Source organism: Suricata suricatta, chromosome X, assembly GCF_006229205.1.
Source record: "Suricata suricatta isolate VVHF042 chromosome X, meerkat_22Aug2017_6uvM2_HiC, whole genome shotgun sequence".
NCBI lineage: Eukaryota > Metazoa > Chordata > Mammalia > Carnivora > Herpestidae > Suricata > Suricata suricatta.
The window spans coordinates 69588774-69609616 of NC_043717.1; the positions used below are offsets into that span (position 1 = coordinate 69588774).

General features: G+C 39.6%; 1 protein-coding gene across 2 annotated transcripts; it reads right to left on the reverse strand.

The window, feature by feature from the left end:
- Window positions 1-274: 274 nt before the first annotated feature.
- Window positions 275-13190, reverse strand: MORF4L2 (mortality factor 4 like 2). Of its 2 annotated transcripts, none has more exons than XM_029930546.1 (4): window positions 13132-13190; window positions 10263-10350; window positions 3207-3315; window positions 275-1829 (listed from the first exon to the last, which is right to left on the reverse strand). In XM_029930546.1, exon 4 carries the CDS (start codon window positions 1803-1805, stop codon window positions 939-941), a length of 867 nt encoding a protein of 288 aa, XP_029786406.1. In that variant the 5' UTR covers window positions 1806-1829; window positions 3207-3315; window positions 10263-10350; window positions 13132-13190; the 3' UTR covers window positions 275-938. The 2 variants fall into 2 exon arrangements, with proteins under 2 accessions (XP_029786406.1, XP_029786405.1); XM_029930545.1 differs by lacking the exon at window positions 13132-13190 and adding an exon at window positions 11695-11772.
- Between the last annotated feature and the right edge of the window lie 7653 nt (window positions 13191-20843).

Consider the following 20843-nt stretch of genomic DNA (forward strand, 5'->3'; position numbering starts at 1 on the left):
TTGTTATACCAGCCAACTCATAGGGGCAAGCAGCATCAGGAACAAAACTGGCTTGTACAAGCAGCACTAGAAAGCAGTCATACTCTGAGAAGCCACACTGAGAGGGGAGGGGCAAACTGGCATGACAGCATACTCCTGGCTGCCACACCCAAGAGAAAAAGGGAATTCTTTCACCAGGAGTCAAGAACTCTCTCTCCTTTGATATCATCTAGAGCTTTTCTGGGCTGGCTGACTTGTTGGTCTCAGTTAATATTAAAGGCACATTGCAAAATACTTGCTTTGAAATTTAGAAACAAATTTTATTTAAGATCTGAAATACAATTCCTAAAATATCAACTTCTCCAGAAAACCGTGGCTACACAATAATGCATTGCCTCTATCATGTTAGAACGTGCATTAGACTCAAATACAAAAACCATGAAACAAACCACCATCCTTCGACAATTTGAGCAAAGAGAATGCCTAAGGAACAACATAGATGGACTTGCAGAGGATGGGCTGTTTTACTTCAAGCACCATAAAAAAAAAAGAGCACAAATGCATGGGTTTTCAGATATATACATTAAGTTGAACCTTTGGCACTAGGAATCAGGGCATTTTGTCACAGAGCATTAACGCATATTAGAAAATTGTGTAGTGTCAAAGGGATAGAACCACCAGCATTCAAGCAATGTTGTCAACTAGGCAATAAAATGTTCTACTGAATGTTTCTTCTTTGTCTAATTACTGCATACACTGGTAGCAAGTTTGAAATGAGAAAAGGAGCTTGCACTCCTTTCATTTTCTGTTTAAAACAAAACAGAAAACAAAACTGAAACATAAGCCCTGTTATACATTAACAATTTTAAAGAACATCAATTATACAAGAGAAAGACTAAGAACAAAAAGAGTGTTTACAGATAGATACCAGACATGAACAGTGAGTGGTCAATAGACCCTCACAGGGCTTTGCGGTGGTACTCAGCCGAAGCCACTTTGTAATCACTGGCAGTAAACAGAGACGCAGCATTCTTTGCCAGATACTTTAGGAAATCATGCAAATAGCCCAACAATAATGCAAGGCTTTTCTCATCAAGGGGCGTATATGCCAACATTGCTCCAATTCTTACAAATAATCTCAGTAGATGTGGGGCTCCATAAACCTGGGACATTGGCGCATCAGGGTGAGCCAAGAGGATTTCAGCATACTGGGGCCTCTCAAATTTGTACAGCAGCTGAGTGCCCAACATCACATTGAAATATTCTTTTATTCCTGCCACAACTTCATTAACCGCATATTCCTTATTATCGACATTTCCCTGCGACTTCTTACAATTTGCATACTCTTCCAGGATAGCATCTACATTTTTCTTAGCAGGGAGTTGAAACAGCTGCTTCTGCCTGGTAACTAAATCCCAGTCCTCAACAAGCCAGGGTTTTAATTCTTCAGGAATCTTCACTTTAACTTCCATTCTATTCTTAAATGCTTCCTCACTTTCAACAGTGGGGTCTGCCCGGGCCCTTTTCTTCCGGGGTGGCTGAGGTGCTTCACTGGTACTGCCACCATCTCCGTTTCCAGGTGTCTTCTGTTTGTTCTTTCTTGTCTTCCTCGCTGATCCTGAAGGGGGGTTCTCGGCAGAACGACCCCCCCATCTGCCTGGGATAGCTGGTTCCAGATTCTTCTGCTGTGGACCAGCAGTCTTCTTTCCTGAGGAGGCCCCTCTCATCTTACTTCTCTGCATATTGCTTCTAGTTGGTTTTTTGAAGTTGTCTTCTTCTGCAGATTGTTGTCCACGAGATTGAGAACCCTGCTTTCTGGAACTCATTCAACCCTGTTTTTATTCCAACCACTGTAATACATAAAGCATTTTACTTGTTTTCTATGGTGACCCTTAACACACTGTGCTTAATAAAAGACCCATCAAAGTACAACACAAGCTATTCTCTTGGAATCTGGATCTCAAATCCAGTTCACGATCACGTGTAAGTGACTTACTACCTAGAGTGATGACAGAGTACAGAGAAACTGAATACAAAACTTGGTAAATGAAGGAGAGCGAGGAGTCAAAGATGGCTCTGTAATTTTAAGCCTGGGTAATTAATGAATTAATAAAAACACTGATTTTAATGGTCAGTTTAGAATCAGTGATAAAGTAATAGGAAATAACTAATCCATCCATTCAATTAGCTATCATACATTATTGCAGATCTGCTTTGGGATGTACTATGCTAGGTGCTAAGGATTCAAATATCTAAAGTGGTCAATTAAAAAACAATGAGGTTAGGGGTGTTATGCTAAGTGAAATAAGTCAGGCAGAGAAAGACACCGTATGTTTTCACTCATATGTGGAACAGGAGAAACTTAACAGAGCACCATAGGGGAGAGGAAGGAGAAAAAAATAGTTAATGAGAGGGAGGGAGTCAAACCATAAGGGACTCTTAAATACTGAGTACAAACTGAGGGTTGACGGGGGCGTGGAGGAGAGGGGAAAATGGGTGATAGGCATGGAGGCGGGTACTTGTTGGGATGAGCACTGGGTGTTATATGGAAATCAACTTGACAATAAGCTATAAAAAAATAAGTAATATAAAATACTTCAAAAAAGAAAAAGAAAAAAAAACCCAATGAAGTTAGTACAATGATAGTTATAGGCACAGAGTATTTAGGAGTAAACAAGAAATGGTACAGGACAGTTATTAGCTGAAATCACTTGGAGGAGGGAGAAGTCAGTGATGACTCCCAGGTTTAGAGAATGGGTGATTAGGGCATTAGTATTATCACATGAATTGCATCTAGAGGAGAAAACTGATTAGAGAGGAAAGACGATCAGTACTGGATATATTAAGTGTGAGGTATACAGTTAGATATTTAACTTCTAAGCTCAGCTAAAGGTCAGAGCCAGAAACAGAGATCTGAGAGTAATCATCTTACAGCTTGAAAGCCATTGAAATCATTCATGAAGAGAAGAGGAAGAAAAACTGAACCAAAGTATGGAATACTGGAAAAACCTAAAAAAGACGTATATAGGGGGTGAGCAGAGAGACCAAAAACAAAAGAAAAATGGTCAGAGCAGCAAGAGAAGAATGTTCTGGAAGCCAAAGAAGCTGACAGTTTTAAGAAGGGATTGGGATAAAATGCAACAGAGAGGGCTAGTAAGATAAAGATGAAAAAAATAGTGTTCTATGATTCTTACAGTGTGACAGATGAAGCAATTTCTTTGACTTACATAATCCTCTTCCTTCCTTCCTTTCCAAGAACTCCTAGTGTTCTCTCAGATGGAACCTCCTAGATAGATCTCCTGGGATGGTCTGGAAGGAGAAGGCGGGAGACACGACCTAGAAAGGAAAACAGGTATCTGGCATGAAGATAAATTTTTGTGAAATAATACAGAATAAAATAATCTAATTTTATGGCCATGTGGTTTACAACTGTAATATCAGAAAATATATGAGCTCCAATGTTAGACATAATTCTACTTCAATTAGGCTCTGTCATTTATCAGTTGTGAGGATTTAGGCAAGATATGTAAGCTTACTTGGCCTCTTTTTCTCATCTATGGAATGAAGCAAATTACCCACTAGCTTTCACAGGTTCTTGTTAAGAATTTCTTAAATACAATGTGGCTGAACAGCCACCACAGTACCTTGCAGGCATACATGTAAATATGGATACAAAAACGTTCGTTGCAGTGGTGTTTTTAATACTGAAGAACTGGAAACCCCTAAATTTTCTTCTAACAAATTATGTATGCAAGAACAAATTATGTATGGAAGAACATTCAAATGAATTAAGCAAAAAACCACGTACCAACACGGAAAGATGTTGGATTCTGTATTATTAGGTAAATAGAGATAATGCACAGTATGTACAACAGGATCCTGAATAGATAGCACAGGTCAAAAAAGATAAGCCTTATACAGTTCTTATGAACAGTGAGTGTGATCAAATTCCTGTGCCTGGTTGGCTGTCAGTTAAGCGTCTGACTTCAGCTCAGGTCATGATTTCGCACTCTTGTGAGTTTGAGACCCACATCAGGCTCTGTGCTGACAACTCAGAGCCTGGAACCTGCTTCAGATTCTGTCTCCCCTCTGTGCCCCTCTGCCTCTCTCAAAAATAAACATTAAAAAAAAAATCCTGTTTTAAACTGGTATGTGTAAACTGGTATTCTAGATGAATATATACCAGATTGTTAAAGTCAGGGTAGCCTCTGAGGAAAAAATGAGGGATGGTGGATCAGCATTAAACCAGATTTCTCTGGTAACTGTGGCCTTTCACCCACAGAAAAAGCCCCTCAACCAATCCCTAAACCTTAAAATGATGTTGAGCAGGTGTCAGGGAAACTCTGAGGGGGGAAAATAAGAGTTAAGAAATGCTAGACAGAAGTTTGAATCAGGGAAACCAGTTATTGGAACGACAGACCTGGGTGCTAGAGCTTTCATAATATCCTCTAATTAAAAGGGTACAAGAAATGAAAGGACAAAGGTGGTCCTCAGAGAGCTTTAAAACCTGTAAATACAGTTACTGACCCTTTGGGAATCAGAAACCTTCTGAGAGGGATATCCGCACACATCCTGTGAAGGATCAGACAGCAGCTGTGTCATGGCATACATTGTAAGCTATCACGCTTACAAAAGGAATTTGTTTCTAAAAAAACATTCAATGTGACCAGGACAGAGGGAACACAATATCTGTTTTAAGAGAATTTAGTTAATGTAAGTGAAATCCAGAAAACCTACCTCAGAACTAATATAGTGCAGAGCTTCCACAAAACAAGGGGACAGTTAAATACCAACTAAAGAAAGCAAGATGGCCCAGTATCAGCCAGCCAGACTGTCTAAAACAGAAAGCAGGCTGGCTGGACAGGAAGTATTTTGGAAGTCTCCCTGGTCATCAGCAGTCTACTGAGTCTACTGAGGAGGACCTTGAAAATGATAGCTGAACCTACTGTACATCCTTGACACTAATCACATATATTCATTCATATAAAAACTACAAAAAGGAATTCTACCTGCTTCTGATTAACTGGGAGAGTTGTCATTATCTACAAATTCTATTATTCATATGAAGTCTCTATGAAATATCTTTCATTATACAGAAAAATACTTATACAAGCCAAGGTTTGTGACCAGAGTGAATAAAGCCAGGGACACCTTTCTAGGAATTGTCTCAGGTACCTTTATTTTCATCTGAGTATCCCAAAGATCAAACAAATCACTATTACCTGTAAGTCAGAAACCAGACATCAAAGGGAATACCTGTCCTTTTGATGTCTGCCCTTACTTGCAGTACAAGTTTGTGGATAGCTTTGCACTTTGTACCGCTCTTTCCCGCTTAACACTTCTCATGAACAATGACAGATGTGCTGTGCAGACTCATTTAAAAAGTTTGCACTGTAGATTAATTTGGGGCAGTTTTAAACTTTGAATTTGCCAGTTTGTCTTGAGTTTCAGGCTTTATTAATATTGTTTATTGACTTAGCATGCCTACTCTTTGCCCGTCATGCTCCCTCATCTAAACCACAGAAATCCTATCTCCCTTAAATCTCCAGTCCTAGCCCGTTTCCCTCCCATCTCCAGTACCATATGAACTGACACTTGTACTCAAGTTTACAGTTTATGGTTTATTTAAACGTCATGTTAGTTTTGCTTATAGAATTACACCCTTAATCCCTTTTTGTCACAGGTGCTGTTTTATTTATCTCACATATTTTGGAGGAGCACTTAGGTCCCTGGTGAATCAAAGTAAGTGATTCAACACATGAAGAAAATGGAGGCATATTAGGGACGAATCATCAAATTTTTCTACTTGTTCTCTGTAGGTCAGCTCTAGGGTAGGCTAGACATTGAGAAAACACATTTGTAGGTTTGCCCTGGGTTTCTATTTTTAATTTGTGTAAATATTCATTTAAACAATGGTGAATACTAGATATCAAATCCTAGATCTTCCCTTTTAAAAAATTTGCAGCTAATTTTTCCTCATGCTATAATATGCACAGATCTTGAGAGCTATGTATTTTATAAAGTGGTCATACCTTAAAGGCATCCTCTTAAGGAAAAAGTGATTCCCCCTCAATTTACCCTGTAGTAATTATTAAAATACTTGTGTCCTCATTTCCTATTAAGACTTCCAGATGGATATGTAGTGGGTCAAGAGGGAATAACAGGTTATCAAATTACTTCCCCCATGCCATACCAATTTCCAACTTAAATTTTTTTTTTATTTTTGAGAGACAGAAAGAGCATGAACAGGGGAGGGTCAGAGAGAAAGGGAGACACAGAATCTTAAACAGGCTCTAGGCTCTGAGCTAGCTGTCAGCACAGAGCCTGAGGCAGGGCTTGAACCCACGAACCGTGAGATCATGACCTGAGCCGAAGGCAGGCGTCCCCCAATTTCCAACTTTGTAAGTAGTGTGTAAAACTATCACACCCATACTCTGATCAGCACCGGCTAGTCTCATTTACAAAATTAATGAAATTCAGTAAAACGTTTAGCTCTTCTGCTTCTTAGTGATGCTTCAACATTTAAAGTGTCTATTGGCCGTGTGTGTGTGTGTGTGTGTGTGTGTGTGTGTGTGTGTGTGTGTACACATGGCTCTTGTTCTGTGCCTACTTGGTTCTTATAGTGATTTTAACATTTATAGTAGCTCTTTATCAAGAGTTGTCATTCTGGGGCAAATATTTCCCCTAGTGTGCTTTTATAGAGTCCAAAGTTAAGATTTTAAAGTTTTATATAATGAAATGTTAGTTTCCCCTTCCACTGTTAAAACAGCTCATTTTAATGGATGTTTTATATTTTAATTCCTTAATCCACCCAGAATTTACTTTGTAAGCTATGATCTAAAAAGCCTGCTTTCCCCAAGTAGTTAATTTTGTGGCAATCTTTCCTTTACATCGTGTACATAACCAACACACATAATGATGCTGGAATTATCCCTTTACCTCCCCCTTCCCCAATCCCAGGAGTGTGTAGGATTTCAAATCTTGTATACATATTCACACAAAAACACACCTTTAAAACTAAATGTACATTTTATATTTGACTTGGCAAAGTGACACCTACTGCCCCACACCTTTTCTTACTTTGTCATAGGCATCTGTCATTCTTTTTAACAACATCATTCTATAATCTCTGTGCCAAAATTTAACCAGTCCCTTATTAATGAACATTTAGGTTGTTTCTGATACTTATTATAGAAATGCTATAATAGACATTAAATGGACAGGTATTAGAGCATTTGGGATTTCAGAATTATTCTCAAAAGTGGAACAGTTTCAAAGGATTGGTATATTTATAACTTTGACGAGATAGAGGCAAATTAAATTTGTAAAGAGCCGCTTTAGTTTGTACTCCCAGCAAAAACCTTAAAGTTCATTCATTTATACCTTCAGCAACACCGGACAAACCTCTTTTGGGGAAAAAAAAACCTTTTTCTTTTTGCTTATCCAGTATGCAGTAATATTTTATTTGAATATGTGGGATACTGAGCATCTTTCATACATTTATGTTGTTTTTCTTATATGAATATTTTGCGGTGTCAGGATGGCTGAGCAGGCTAAAGCGCCAGACTCTTATGTGAATATTTTTCTTTTATACCAGGTTGTCTTTCTTTATTGATTTCTAATAATTATATCCTAAGTTTTTCTTGGGTATGTCAGAAATAGTTTTTCCAAACTCATTTTCCTTCTAAGGGGGTCTCTTGTGTCAACCTTTTCCTTTGTGAACTTTGGCATTTATGTTTTATCTACGGAAAATGTTCCCAAATCAATATTCTAAAAAAAAATTTCCTATATTTCTTGGTATTTTTATAGTTTCTTCCAAATACATAACTTTTAATATTAATTATTAAAGAGGTCATCCTTTCCCCACTGATATGAAATGCTGTTATATAGACCATTCTAAATTTCTAGATGAATATGGATCTCTTAAGTACCACACTCTCTTCCCAATGATTTTTGATTATTCAAGTTTTAAAGGTTACCATTGTTTCTAGGTCACCTGGTTTGTCCCATCTGTTCTCACACCAGTATCACATTGGTTTAATTATCATAAAGACATAAATGTTGCCCTAGAATAGCACTTGTAAATGGTTTTCCAATTATGTTTGATTATTGGAAGTATTATTTGAGGTAGCAAAAACACTGGAGACAACCTAGAGGACTATCACTTGTAATTTGGAAAGATAAAATGTACTTTATCCATAATATGGATTAACATGCTAGTTAAAAGAATGCCACTGTGAAAGGAATCAAATAGAACTCTAAGAATGGATGTGGAGAGAGCCAAGACAATTCGCTAAATAAAAATAGCATGTTGCAAGTACCTAGAGCAGGATACCAAGTCTATGTAAAAGAAAACACAAAACAGTATTATAAAGGTTTTAAAACAGATACATAATTTAGAGGCCTAAAAGGACTGGTAATAGTGGTTAACTCTGGAGAAAGTAAGAGCATCAGGAAGGATGAAGAAATGGAAACCTGAAACAACTCTGTTAACATTTAAATTTTTTCATTTTAAGGATAATATATTTACATATCAATTACATGACTAAAAATTTATATTAAAATATACAGATTTAAAATTCATAATCATTTTCTGATCTATTCTTATCCTTGGATCTCACACATAGCCAGATTTTTCAGTGAATTATCATTGTGTATCATGAATTTTGTAGGCTTACCATTCAGAATGTTTTCCTTCCCCCCTTCTAGGTTCTACCCATCCTTGGAGGTACAGGTCAGGGTCTTTTTCCTCTTTGAGGCTTTCTCCATTTCAGAATACTCTGACCTTGCCTTCTCTAAGCTCCTATTGGCCTAACGGCACACCTCCCTCCCTTTTGCCCTTAATCTTTCTCCAAAAGGCCTTCTGTAAAGGTAATTTTTGTTTTTGTTTTTTTGTGCCTACTCATCTACTGCATCTTTTCCACCAAGGCAGTGCCCTCCTCTGCAACCTAGCTTTTAGAAGGGAAAAAAAATTAGAAGGAAAATATAGTGACTGCATGGGAAAATGCAGCTTTCAAGTGATTGGAAAAACCTTCCTTCATCTTCTCATCCAAGTCATAGCCATTTAGGAATGCAGACTCCAAAGGCTAACATTTTTGGTATGCGTGTGTCACAAAGGAGTGTAAACATCTATGGTTTGTTGGAATAAACCTTTAAAAGCACATATACCATTACAATCAACGTATATCCATTCACTTCTGGATCTTGGAACACTTCCTTTATGCTTAACACATTGTTTGAATCTGAGACAAAGGAGGAAGGACACAAAAGCTGTTAGGAGACTGAATATGGTTATGATTTCCTAGATAAAATTATTGCTCCTGGAAATTCCCTTATAAATAACTATGATCAATATACTCAGTATCTTTCTTTAAAAACTTTTTTTTCTAATGTTTTATTTATTTTTGAGAGAGAGAGACCACATGAGCAGGGGAGGGTCAGAGAGAGATGGAGACACAGAATCTGAAACAGGCTCCAAGCTGTGAGTTAGCTGTCAGCACAGAACCTGATGCAGGGCTCGAACCCACAAACCATGAGATCATGACCTAAGCTGAAGCCAGAAGCTCAACTGAGTGAGCCACCCAGGTGCCCTTACTCAGTATCTTTCTAGATTGTTAGGATAAGCCAGAAGTCATAATTCCAGAATTCAGTTCTAGTGTTAACTGCCGCTTCTGGAAAATCAGGAAAGAAACCCAACAGTATTAATTTGTTTACATTTCCAAAAGAATTCACTGCTTTTAGAAGTGTAAGGGTGTATGTGTGTGCAAACCAGGATGTACCAGAGAGACTAACAGAGCCATAATTCTTACTAAAGCAAACACTTATATGTGATAAGCACTGTCCTGGCACTTCACATGTAATCCCTTCAAAAATCCTATGAAGTAGGAACAATTATCTTTATTTTACACATAGAATATTTAGGGACAAAGTGAGTTAAGTACCATGTCCAGGATCACACAGTAAGTGGCAGAGACAAAATTCAAATTAGAGAAGTCAGTCTTTACCTTAACCATTAAATTATGCTGTACATGGGAGGAAACAAAATTAAAAAATATTAACATTGTAGTATCGTTTATCAAAGAATGTAATGTTACACACCCCCCTGTTTAGGCACTTGCTATACTGGAAGCACCACTGGACTTGGCCTCATCTTTCCATTCTTAGAATTTAGAGTGCTTTTCCAGATAGGTGCTTATTAATCTTAAAATATTCCTGGACAGTTAGGAAGGTTATTGAGAATTATCTTGTTTGAGAATTTAGGCCAGTAGAAGGGAGGCACTCACCCAGATTCTGTAATCAGGGATGGTTCTCAATCAGGATCAGATCTTCTGATCCTTATTATACAGCAAACTTAGCTTTTCTGATGATGGCCTGGAAGGTCAAAGAAGGGGAGAGAAAAAAACATAAAATAAAAAGATATGAGATCCTTTTTTTCTTCATCAATCAATGCATTTTATCCCACACAAAGCTGATAAATAATGTACAAATGTTTCTTTTTCCCTTCTTGTGCTTGTATTTTCAAATTTACTTTATTGTACATTTATCCTGATTTTCAATAAACTGTCTTTTTTCAACTTATTAAGAATAATTTCAAATAAATAAAAATGTAGAAGGAACAGTATTATAAACCTACAATTACCCAGCTTCAACAATTACTAACTGAAGGCCATCTTGTTTCATGTATAACCCCACCCACTGCTCCCCCCCCCTGATTTTTTTTAAGCTCACCGAATAGCTGATTTTCTGTATTTTATTATGGAAAATATAAAAAAATATACCAAGGAAGACACTAATATAAGGAATCCCATATGCCCGATCACTTAACTCAAACAATTATTAACTTAGGGCCAATTTTGTTACATCTATACCCCTCCCCACTTCCCCCTATCGTTGAGATTATTCTGAAGCAAATCCCAGTCATCTACGTATATGAAGTAATTCCCAGACATTTTATTACTTAATACGTAAATATTTTCCTATATATCTCTACAAGATAGTTTGAAAACATAACCAGTAATGCCATTATAACGTATAAAAAATCGACATAATTCCTTTAAAAATGCATCAAACCCGTCTTCAAATTTTCCCAATGCAACTTAATTTTTTTTTTTTTACAGTTAGTGTGTTCAAATCAGGATACAAACAAGGCCTACTCATCGCATGTGGTTCATCTCCTGATCGCTCTCGTTCTCCATCTCCCCTCAGCCCCCGCCTTTTAAACTTTTCAATATGGAAAATTCCAATCCCCGCTATTTTGAGCTAATTCTAAAACCGTAAACTATTTCAGTGGCAAAGATTAATATGTCTCTTTTATAACTCGAATTTCTCCTAGGGAAGAAGTTGATGGGCAGGAATAGGAGCATAATGAACGAATTTACATAATTTGTTTTTTTCTCATTCTGTTACGCGGTTTTTTCACTCTACAATAATAGCGAATATCTTTTGGAGCCATTGTTGGTCTTAAGTGTCTTGTACGCAATAACACAGTACAAGCCTCTGAGGTAAACGTCTCTGAGGTAGATGCTATTATTATCACCATTTTACAAACATGGAAACCGAGACACTGAAAGAACAGGAGCAAGCCCAAGCAGGGCGTTGGCGAGCAGGAATTTAAATGCGGCTCTGCTCAGCTGTAAAGTCATTTGTTAATCTTGTCTATATACGCGACAATAAAAAGAAATCGTCAACCCTTTCACCCCACCCCCACCCCGAAACCTGAAACAAGAATCCAGTTCTTTCCAGCAGCCGACGTGTGATCACTGCCGTCCCTCCAACCGCCATAGTAAAGCCAGGTTTCTCTGGCAACTGATATCCATAGGCAGACACGTCACCCTGGAGGCGGGCTTATGCCCTTCAGCCAATCACAATCGTCCTGTCTAAGTTTTAGAATGTTCCATAACCAAATGATTGGACGAGGCCTACCACGTCAGCAATGACACTTCACTGCAGTGAAGGCGGGTGCTAGCAACCTGCTTCTTCACGGTTAAGGATTGAAGCAAACCAATCATCTTTCTCCTTTAGTGTGGGCTCTGGCCAATGACGCTCGGCCTCTTAGGTTCTTAGCCCGCCCACTAAAAGTGCGACAGCCGTTGGGCCATAAGTCTATAGGGCAGGGTGTTCACGTGGCCTATTTTCAGGACCCAGAGTTCCCCTGACCAGAGTTGGTTTTTTTTTTTTTTTTTTTTACTGCAGGGAGGCATTATGGGTTTTTTTCCCACTGGGAAAGGAAGTGTCTACGTGGCCTGCGGAAACAGGATCGGCGGAAATGAGCTAAGGTTCCCGCGAGTGGGGAAACGCGAGGTCAAATCCTGGGGCCACGCCCCCAACCTCTTGCGCAACTCTCGGAGTGAAAAAAAGAGCGGCGGTTTTAATGTGTGTGTGAGGGATGTTGGGACCGTTGTGTTTGTGCGCGGGGAATTCACATAGCTTTGGGCTTGGGGTGTGTGCGCGCGGCAGTCCTCGTGGCGTTGGAGGTGGTGGGTGTGCGCAGGCATGCGCCCCTAGCGTTGGAACTCAGTGTTGGGGCAGTATGTGTCCCCGCGCGGCGGTGTGCGTGCGTGTGTGAGCGTGTCTGTGTGCGCGCGCGCGCATGTGTATGTGCGTGTGTGCGTGCACGCGCGTTGTGTACGGAATGTTGTCTACTTTTCTATGAGTTTGAAAATTGTTCTAATGAAAAGGCAAATAAGTCAAGGCGACCATAACCAATAAGGAGCCTTTACCAGAATTATTTTGGTCTCTTATATCGATTTAATTTCAGACCCTAAATATACACTTTCCTCCCACTTTTTGTTGTTGTTGCTAAAATTGTTCGAAACCATAGTTCTCCAGTTAAGAGCCAACCCTCCTAATCCCATATTAGTATTCCAAGGAGCAGTTTCTTTCCCCGTCTCTAGTATCCTCCCATCCCCCACCTCCAAAGTTGCGTGCAGTTCTCTAGGCTGGAACACAATTTTCTGCTGGCAATATCTGTATGTGACAGCCTTCTCCAGTCTCTATCGTGTTCTCTCTCTCTCTCTCTCTCTCTCTCTCCCTCCCTCCCTCCCTCCCTCCCTCTCTCTCTCTCTCTCTCTCTCTCTCTCTCTCTCTCTCTCTCTCTCTCTCTCTCCAGTCTATACAGACTCCGAATTTCTGTAGGGGCTGAGGCTCTCTTACCTTTTTGTCCTGCTCTCCAAGCACAGTGCCCTTCAGGCAAGTATGCTCTGTTAATTTTCCAGAAAGTTCTCATGAGTTTTATACCTCTTGAGTCCACCACTAGATGCCACCAAATCCCAGCAAAGGATTGGCTGTTTAGTCCCTGGAAATACGGGATTTTGTTCCCTCTCTTTCTGATTTGTTGAACTCCACAATCTATAGGGATCCTATATATCTTTCATTGCTAGGGGAAAATCAAATTAACTTCTGTAAATAGCCCAGCCAGGCAGAGGACTATGGCCCTAGATCCAGATGGTTTTCCTTGTTTCCTTTTTAAAAAAAATTCCCCCCTCCACCCCTCTCTTCTTTCCTCCTTGCCTTTTTTGGGGTGTCAGAACTGATGAATGGCCCCAGTCACTGATGTTGATGAAGACAGAATTCTTTGTGTGCACCTTCTTTTCAAACGCTGACAACACTTCCTGGTGGAAAATATAGATGGCTGCTTAGTTAATTGAAAACTGATCTTTTTCTCTTGAAATTTTTATTAAATATGGGTGTTTGCACCCTATATTTGTAGTGGTGCTGCTACACTTTGTTATGTCTTTGGAGTTAGAGACCTAATTTAATTTTAATTTTATTTATTAAACATTTTTTAAACATTCATTTTTAAGAGACAGCACGAGTTGGGGAGGGCAGAGAGAAGGAGACAGAATCTGAAGCAGGCTTCAGGCTTTGAGCTTTCAGCCCAGAGCCCAATGAGGGCTTGAACTCATAAACCGTGAGATCATGACCTGAGCTGAAGTTCGACACTTAACCACCTGAGCCACCCAGGTGCCCCTTTATTTTTATTTTTTTAATGTTTGTTTACTTCGAGAGAGAGAAAAAGCATGAGTGGAGGAGGGGCAGAGAGAAAGTGAGAGAGAGAATCCTGAGCTGGCTCTGTGCTAGTCACCACAGAGCTGACATGGGACCTGAGCTGAAAACAAGTGTCAAGCACTTAACGGACTGAGCTACCCAGGTGCCTGGAGACCTAATTTTAATTCCCTACTTCCTAGTTCTGAGACCTTGGGCAAATAATTTATGTTCTGTGATCCTCAGTTTTTTTTGCATGCTTTCTATAATTTAGATGGTGTGTCATATCCTTTACATGGATATTCTTTTATTCCTCACAAAATCCGTATTAGATGGGTCTGAATAAATAAAACCCAAAAAACCAAAAATATATCTTTCAATTATCAATCATACGCATGTGTGCATGCACGTGAGGGGAGCAAGATTTAGAGCTGTGGTTCTCCAAGTGTGTTTCTTAGACATGCCAAGTAGCATTATTACCACCTTTGGGGAGGTTGTCAGAAGTTCAGATGCTCAGACCCCACCTCAAGCCTAATGAATCAGAAATCTTAGGGGTAGGGATTGGTGATCTGTGTTGTAACAGAGTCTTGTGCTGATTCCAATGTACACTGAAGTTAAAACCATTGCTTTGGAAGGCCAAAATGCAATGCTCAGTTTTGTACACTCCACTAGAGGGTGCTACATAATGTAAAGCAAAACAATAAATGATATGTTTATTGAGACACCCTGTATATTTTTTCAAAATTTTTTCTCCTTTTTTTTTGAAGTATAGTTGGCATACAATGTTGTTTTAGTTTCAGATGTACAGCACCCTGCATATTAGCAGTCCCACTTTAAGATTAAAAACTAACATATAGACGTGTTCAGTTGTTTTCTCAGTGCATAAAAATGGTGGAGTCAGGTTTCAAACTTTACCTGCTTCTTGAGCCCAAGTCCTTGACAGTACTCTGTTCATCTATAACAGCTTGTCTTTCTGGGCCTCAAAATACATTACAGCTACCTTGTTCCCTGCTTTGGCCAACACTAACTAGAGCACCAAGAGAGCAGAAAAGCAAACCAAATAAGTGGAAATATTTTGATCATTTATTACCCTTCCTCATCTCTATTCTATAATAAGATAGCACATAAAAGCTCGTGTTTCCCTTCTTGCTTTTATATCCCGCAAATGTTCTCTGTATCCTACACCTAATCTATTTTAGTTTATGTCTGAACCTCTTCTATGTGTGGGGGAGGAACCTGGGTAGTGAGGAAACCCAGTTGGTTGAAAGCCTATTGTGGGTCACACTATATAGTTCTATACACATTAATCCCAACAATAGGTCTGTAAATTAGGTGATAATTATCATTTTATAGGTGGTGAAAGTGAGTTCTAGAGACTAATTTTTCTTTGGTCAAATGACTTGTAAGTAGTGGAGTCTGGGTAATTCCTGGTGTATCTCACAGTACCATCCTGCTAAACTTTCTACTGCTCAATTTTGAATCTGGTTTAGTTACTTACTGTTTATGTAACTTAACAAGTTCTTTAAATTTTCAGAGACTCGATTTTACCATACATTAAATGAGAACAAATATTTCTGCTTCATAATGTTAGAGATGCAGTATCTAAAACAGTAGCCACTAGACATGTGGGTATTTAACTTTGGATTAAAGTTAAGTAAAATTAAAAATTCAGATCCTCAGTTGTACTAACCACATTTCAAGGGCTCAGTAGCTACTGATATTGGATATTAACAGATACAGAATATTTCTACCATCCTGGAAAGCTGAATGCACACTGCTGATTTAGAGTTATGAAGTATGTAAAAGGACCTAGCATAGTATATAACTCATGGCAGGTGCCCAAGAAAAGTGATTTCATCTGCTCTTTCTTTCAGTATCAGAGCTAGGTATGTTCTCCTGTTTTATTGATAGTCAGGAAGGAGAGTAACTTATCCAACGTACTTTAATGGAGGATATATTTGGCATTGGGACCTACATCTACTGACTTTCACCCATCCTGTTCTACTCTGTTGAATGAAGTCTCAAGGCCAAGGTTGTGAATCATGTGAATTAGACTTCGAGTCAGGGTAGTAGCAGAAAAAGACACAGGAACTGAATGCCTTTTATGTGCCAGGCAGCACTGTGCTCAGTTCTTTACATCTATTATCTTAGTGAATCTTCCACTGACGCCCAGAGAAGCTAAGTACTCACTTAAAGTTCCCAACTAGCAAATGGCAGAGCAAATATTTAGACTACTTTGACTCCAAAGCCCAATTTTTTTTCATGATGCCATGCTATTCTCTTAAATGTAAATATCCTCCTGCCCCTTCCACTTACTAAGTAGGATAAACCTTCCTTCCGTAGACTCCTGACTTTTAGTGGGCCCTTGGAAAATGTGAGTTACTCTTTTTTCTTCTTACATTTATAGCTGAGCCATTGTCTTCACAATCTGTTTCAACGGGAAGGGAAAGATAGCTTAGATCACTTTTTGTTTGGATTCAAGACCGAAGTCCAGATAGAGACTGTTTATGGTACCAGCCTTCAGAGAGAACAACAAGTGGCTCCGAGATCTCTATTATTTTCAAGACCATCATTTCCTTATAAAATGCCTTTGTGCTAATTAGAAACGTGAGCCACCTGAGAGCAGACAAGTTGTAGAGGAGTGTCCACTCCAGTGAAACAATGAGAAAAATATTTTTCTTTCTCAGGGATGTTGGAGCTCCACCCCAGGGCAGTCAAAGAATTAATTTCAGCCTCCTCTCATTTGGTAACCTTGGGACAGCGCTGGGACAGTTTGCTCTGCCTAACAGTAACAGTATCTGTTGTCCTTGCCTTGTGACTAAGAGCCTTACTAGGTCTGGAAGGTAGTGGTCAGTCTATTGTAGAGAGTGGAGAGGGACACCAGTGTCCTGTCATGGCTTCTGGATAGTAGATGAAATTGTTGCATTCTAAGGTTATTTTAGATTTTTTTTCATTACATTCTGACTAGCTTATTAGATGGTATTTAAAAGAATGGTTAATTTAAAAGTTAAAAAAACCTTAATATTTCAAGGCTAAGCAAAATGGTATTTTTAAAAATAATAATGTTTTCTATTTATACCTGCTTTGTTCCATAGGGATTTCACAAAACCAGTTCAGCAAATTAGTCTGCATCAGTCTAGTTTGCTAGCCTATGACAGACAGGACAAAGGATGGAAATAGTCATGGAAGTTGTATCCTTTTACAGTATTTGTTCTGGTTTAGTTCCTCTCTCCTGTAATCAGCTCTCCCCTGCTTCAGCTGGCCCATCCTTTTAGCAGAAAGAGGTTACTTCAAATGACTGAAACCTAAATCCCATCAATGTGGTCCTTGGTGACCTTGGAATGCCAAACTTGCACATAATGCTTTGGTTTCCCCTTCCTGAGTCAGTAGTTTAGCATGCAGTATACCGGAGTTTGTGGTTTTGTGAAGCACGGGCTTTACTTGGAATCATCATGTCAGGTTATCCTTGTTACAAATCAACCGACAGGTGAGGACTGATTTTCATCAGGGTATTCTGACTCCTACAATCTGATCATTGTCTCAAAGAGTTTGCCTTGAGCCAGTTCTCCAGAGACAACTTGTTTATGCTTATAAGCTGCACCCACAGTCCCCATTTTACTGGGAATAATAAAAGCTATGTCTTACATAAACTTCAGCTGTCATATTATTAAAGAGGACAAACCGGTAGTATTTAAAGTGATGCATCTTTACAGTGTTGAAGCTTTATGAACCCCATGGGTACATGGTAGTTCTTTCTACTTTTGTGTATTTTTTAAGGTCTTCCATAATAAAACATTTAAAAATGACCCAAAAAAGTGCTTCATTAGTCATGAGGAAGAGAACACACATAAGGTTTCTCTTTAGAAGAGTTGTAATTAACTTAGGGGTGGGGTAGAATGTACACCTCATTAGTAGTGATGTACCATGTAAAAATATGAGCAGCGGGTACTTTAGATTGATAAGGCCTCTGCATTAGTAATTCTCATAAGGTCTCCCATAAGGAGAATCTCCTCTGACCTGCAGTTCCCCTCCACCAGACCCTTGAATAAGCCACTATTAATGAAAGAAATGTATCATAACCATTGGACATTTGGGATTGGGAGAATGCAGTTTGAAAACCACAGAAATGGGTGTCAGCTAATTGATGAAAGCTGTGTTAGCCAGCAGGCAGAGAATCACAGACAAATCTGGGGAAATGAGACTGCTAGTAGTATAAACAGGCTTCATTCCCATCCCAGGTGAGTGCTGGAGAGAGCAAAACTACTAAGGAAGGAGGGGATCAGGGAGCGGAATATGTGGCAAAGAGGCCCTCAGTTGGAATCTCAAAGGATATTCTTTGAAGACTCTAGGCCGTAAATGATTTTCAGGTTTTAAAACCATTGGGAAAGCCATCTGACAGCAAAGAGTTCACACAAACAACATGCACACACATGCATACATGCACTCATGCCCAAGGACCTGGAACCTGTCTGTTCAGCTTGGAAAGGTAGTCTCCATAAAGTACACATTGAAAACTATGTGATTTGGTTCTTTCTGTTGTGTTTTTACTGTGCCACTGAGCAAAGAAGGGTATTGGTACATTGCTGGAAGTGAGATATGGTTGGAGAGGTGGGGGCATTGTTTAGAGTATGGGAACGTAGGACATGTTCTTTCAAGGCCTTGAAGTTTGAAGTAACATGATTAGAAACGGGGGTCAGAGAAGAGAGTAAGGGCAGTTCTTCAAAAGGTACAAAGCCGAGATTCACCCAGCTGCTCCTAGGCCAGAGTTGTGGGTGGGACGTCAGTGAGACCCAGGCGGGTCCTGCCAGCTTTCAATAGAGCTGGTCTGTGAAACTTGGCTGGGAGGACAGAGGAAGATTGATGTTTGCTCTAGAGTGGGGCTGTCAGCTGTGCTCACCACCTCACCATGGTCCCAGCTGTAAACAAAAGTCCTGGCCCTTCATGGCACTGCAGAGCCGTCCAGGCTGGTGTAAGTCTCTGAGGACAGCTAGACTATTTTCTCACCCTGGCTGACAACCAGAAGACAGAAGAAACAATAGAAGGTGGTGGTGGTGGTGAGGGGGGTCAGGATTGGAAGCGGGTGAGAAGCAGTGTCTAGTGGGAAGGAGCTATCGATTTCAGATCTTAGGTCTTTGGATGCAAGTAACAGAAATCTTTTAGAGAAAGCCCACCCTGTTTCTTGTCAGCTTTACAGATAATAGTGAGTTACTAAAGGAGGCCTGCAGGGACTTTAGTGCCTCATCCACTCATTCATTTATTTCATGACTGGGTATCCTGGATGATGCCAAAGTAATAGAAGACAGTTCGTAAATTCAAGGACCTTACAGGGAGTTTGGGGATATGTGTACAGTTAAGTAACAATACTAAACTGTGTGTCTTTAAATGGTAAGTGACAAACATTGGAGTTTAGAAGCAAGAGAAGCTGTATCTGTGCATGATCAGAGAAGGTGGGATTTGAGAAAGGCTTAGAAAAATAGACATGATTTGGCTAGAAGGAAAAGATACTTGGCATTCCAGTTTGGTACCAAAGCATTACAAAAATGAGGACTGCTTTGGCTAAAGCAGAAGGTTACTGTGTCAGAGACTTTCTTCAACTTCTCACCTCCACCAGACTCCTCACCGTAGCTAACCGAGACTTCAGGTCTCACTTGAAATGTCACATCTTCAGAGAAGACTTCCTTGATCTCCAGGTTTACCCTTGCTTTATGTTCCCCTAGCTTGCACTACTTTCCCCTTTTTAAACTAGGACTATTTTCAATTATTAACTGACTCTTGTCTCCCTACAATTTTTTCTCCACACTATACTCAGAATGCAAATCTGTTACATCACTTCCTTCTTTAAGACTCTCCTACCCCAACCCCTTCATTCTCTTTTGCCTCCATTTTAGGTCCTTCCTGTTTCCTTCCCTCTTTTTTTTCCTTCAGGTCACGTCTTAAATGTCTCTGTCTCAGGGAAGCCTTCAGGACATCCCTTCCCCTAATTTCAACCTCAACTAGGTCAAGTCCCCCTCTTAAATATTTCCATAAGACTTCCACATTTTCTCCATTTTTCTATTCTCTAATAACTTAGTCCAAGTTTGTCTCCCCTACCAGAATATAAGTAAGCTCTCTGAGGGTAGGGGCTATGTTTCTTCTTCACCCAGTTGCCCATATATTTAGTACACTATCTGGCATATTGTGGTAGGTGCTCCACAAAAAGTTGAATGAACCCAAGGGAAATGAGGCAATATTAGTAGGTGAAAGCCAGCCTGAAGAGATTGTTCTCACATCTAGGGACAAAGGGAAAGCTTTAAAAGTTTTTGGTTGTGGAATGAGGAAATCATGAGACAACCCTAGCAAAAAAACAAACTATTCAAACAAACTAAACCTAAAGAGCTCAAACCTCAGCTTACCCCAAACCCTCGCCTCCCAATTGTCTTATGGACTCGTATTCTCTCATACCTGTTCCTGCTACCACTTAACTCCTCCAAAAACAAAAGAAAACTTATTGATCATTCGAACCAGAGAGATTTGGCACTAGAGCCAAAAGCACTTCCTTTAAAACTTGTATTTGTTCATTCAGGGTATTTATTGCCCACATTTACTGTTTCAGGCACTTGTGATCTTAGCTACAGATGAAGAAGATATTCCTACCTTAATGGGATTCACAACTGAGTGCACTCTTGACGATGATCACTCACTTGATAGCTTCAAATTTCTAGTGAAGGATTTTGCCTTACCTGGTCTCATTTAGGGACTTCTCAGGGTACTAAGAGCCTGAATCTCAGGGTTAGGTCCTCTGTAAAACTGGGGGGTCAAACTCAGAGAATGGATCTTATGCCAACACACACTAGACTTTTATCCTTCCATGAGGAGGCTAAATGGCAGGGTGAAGAATATCT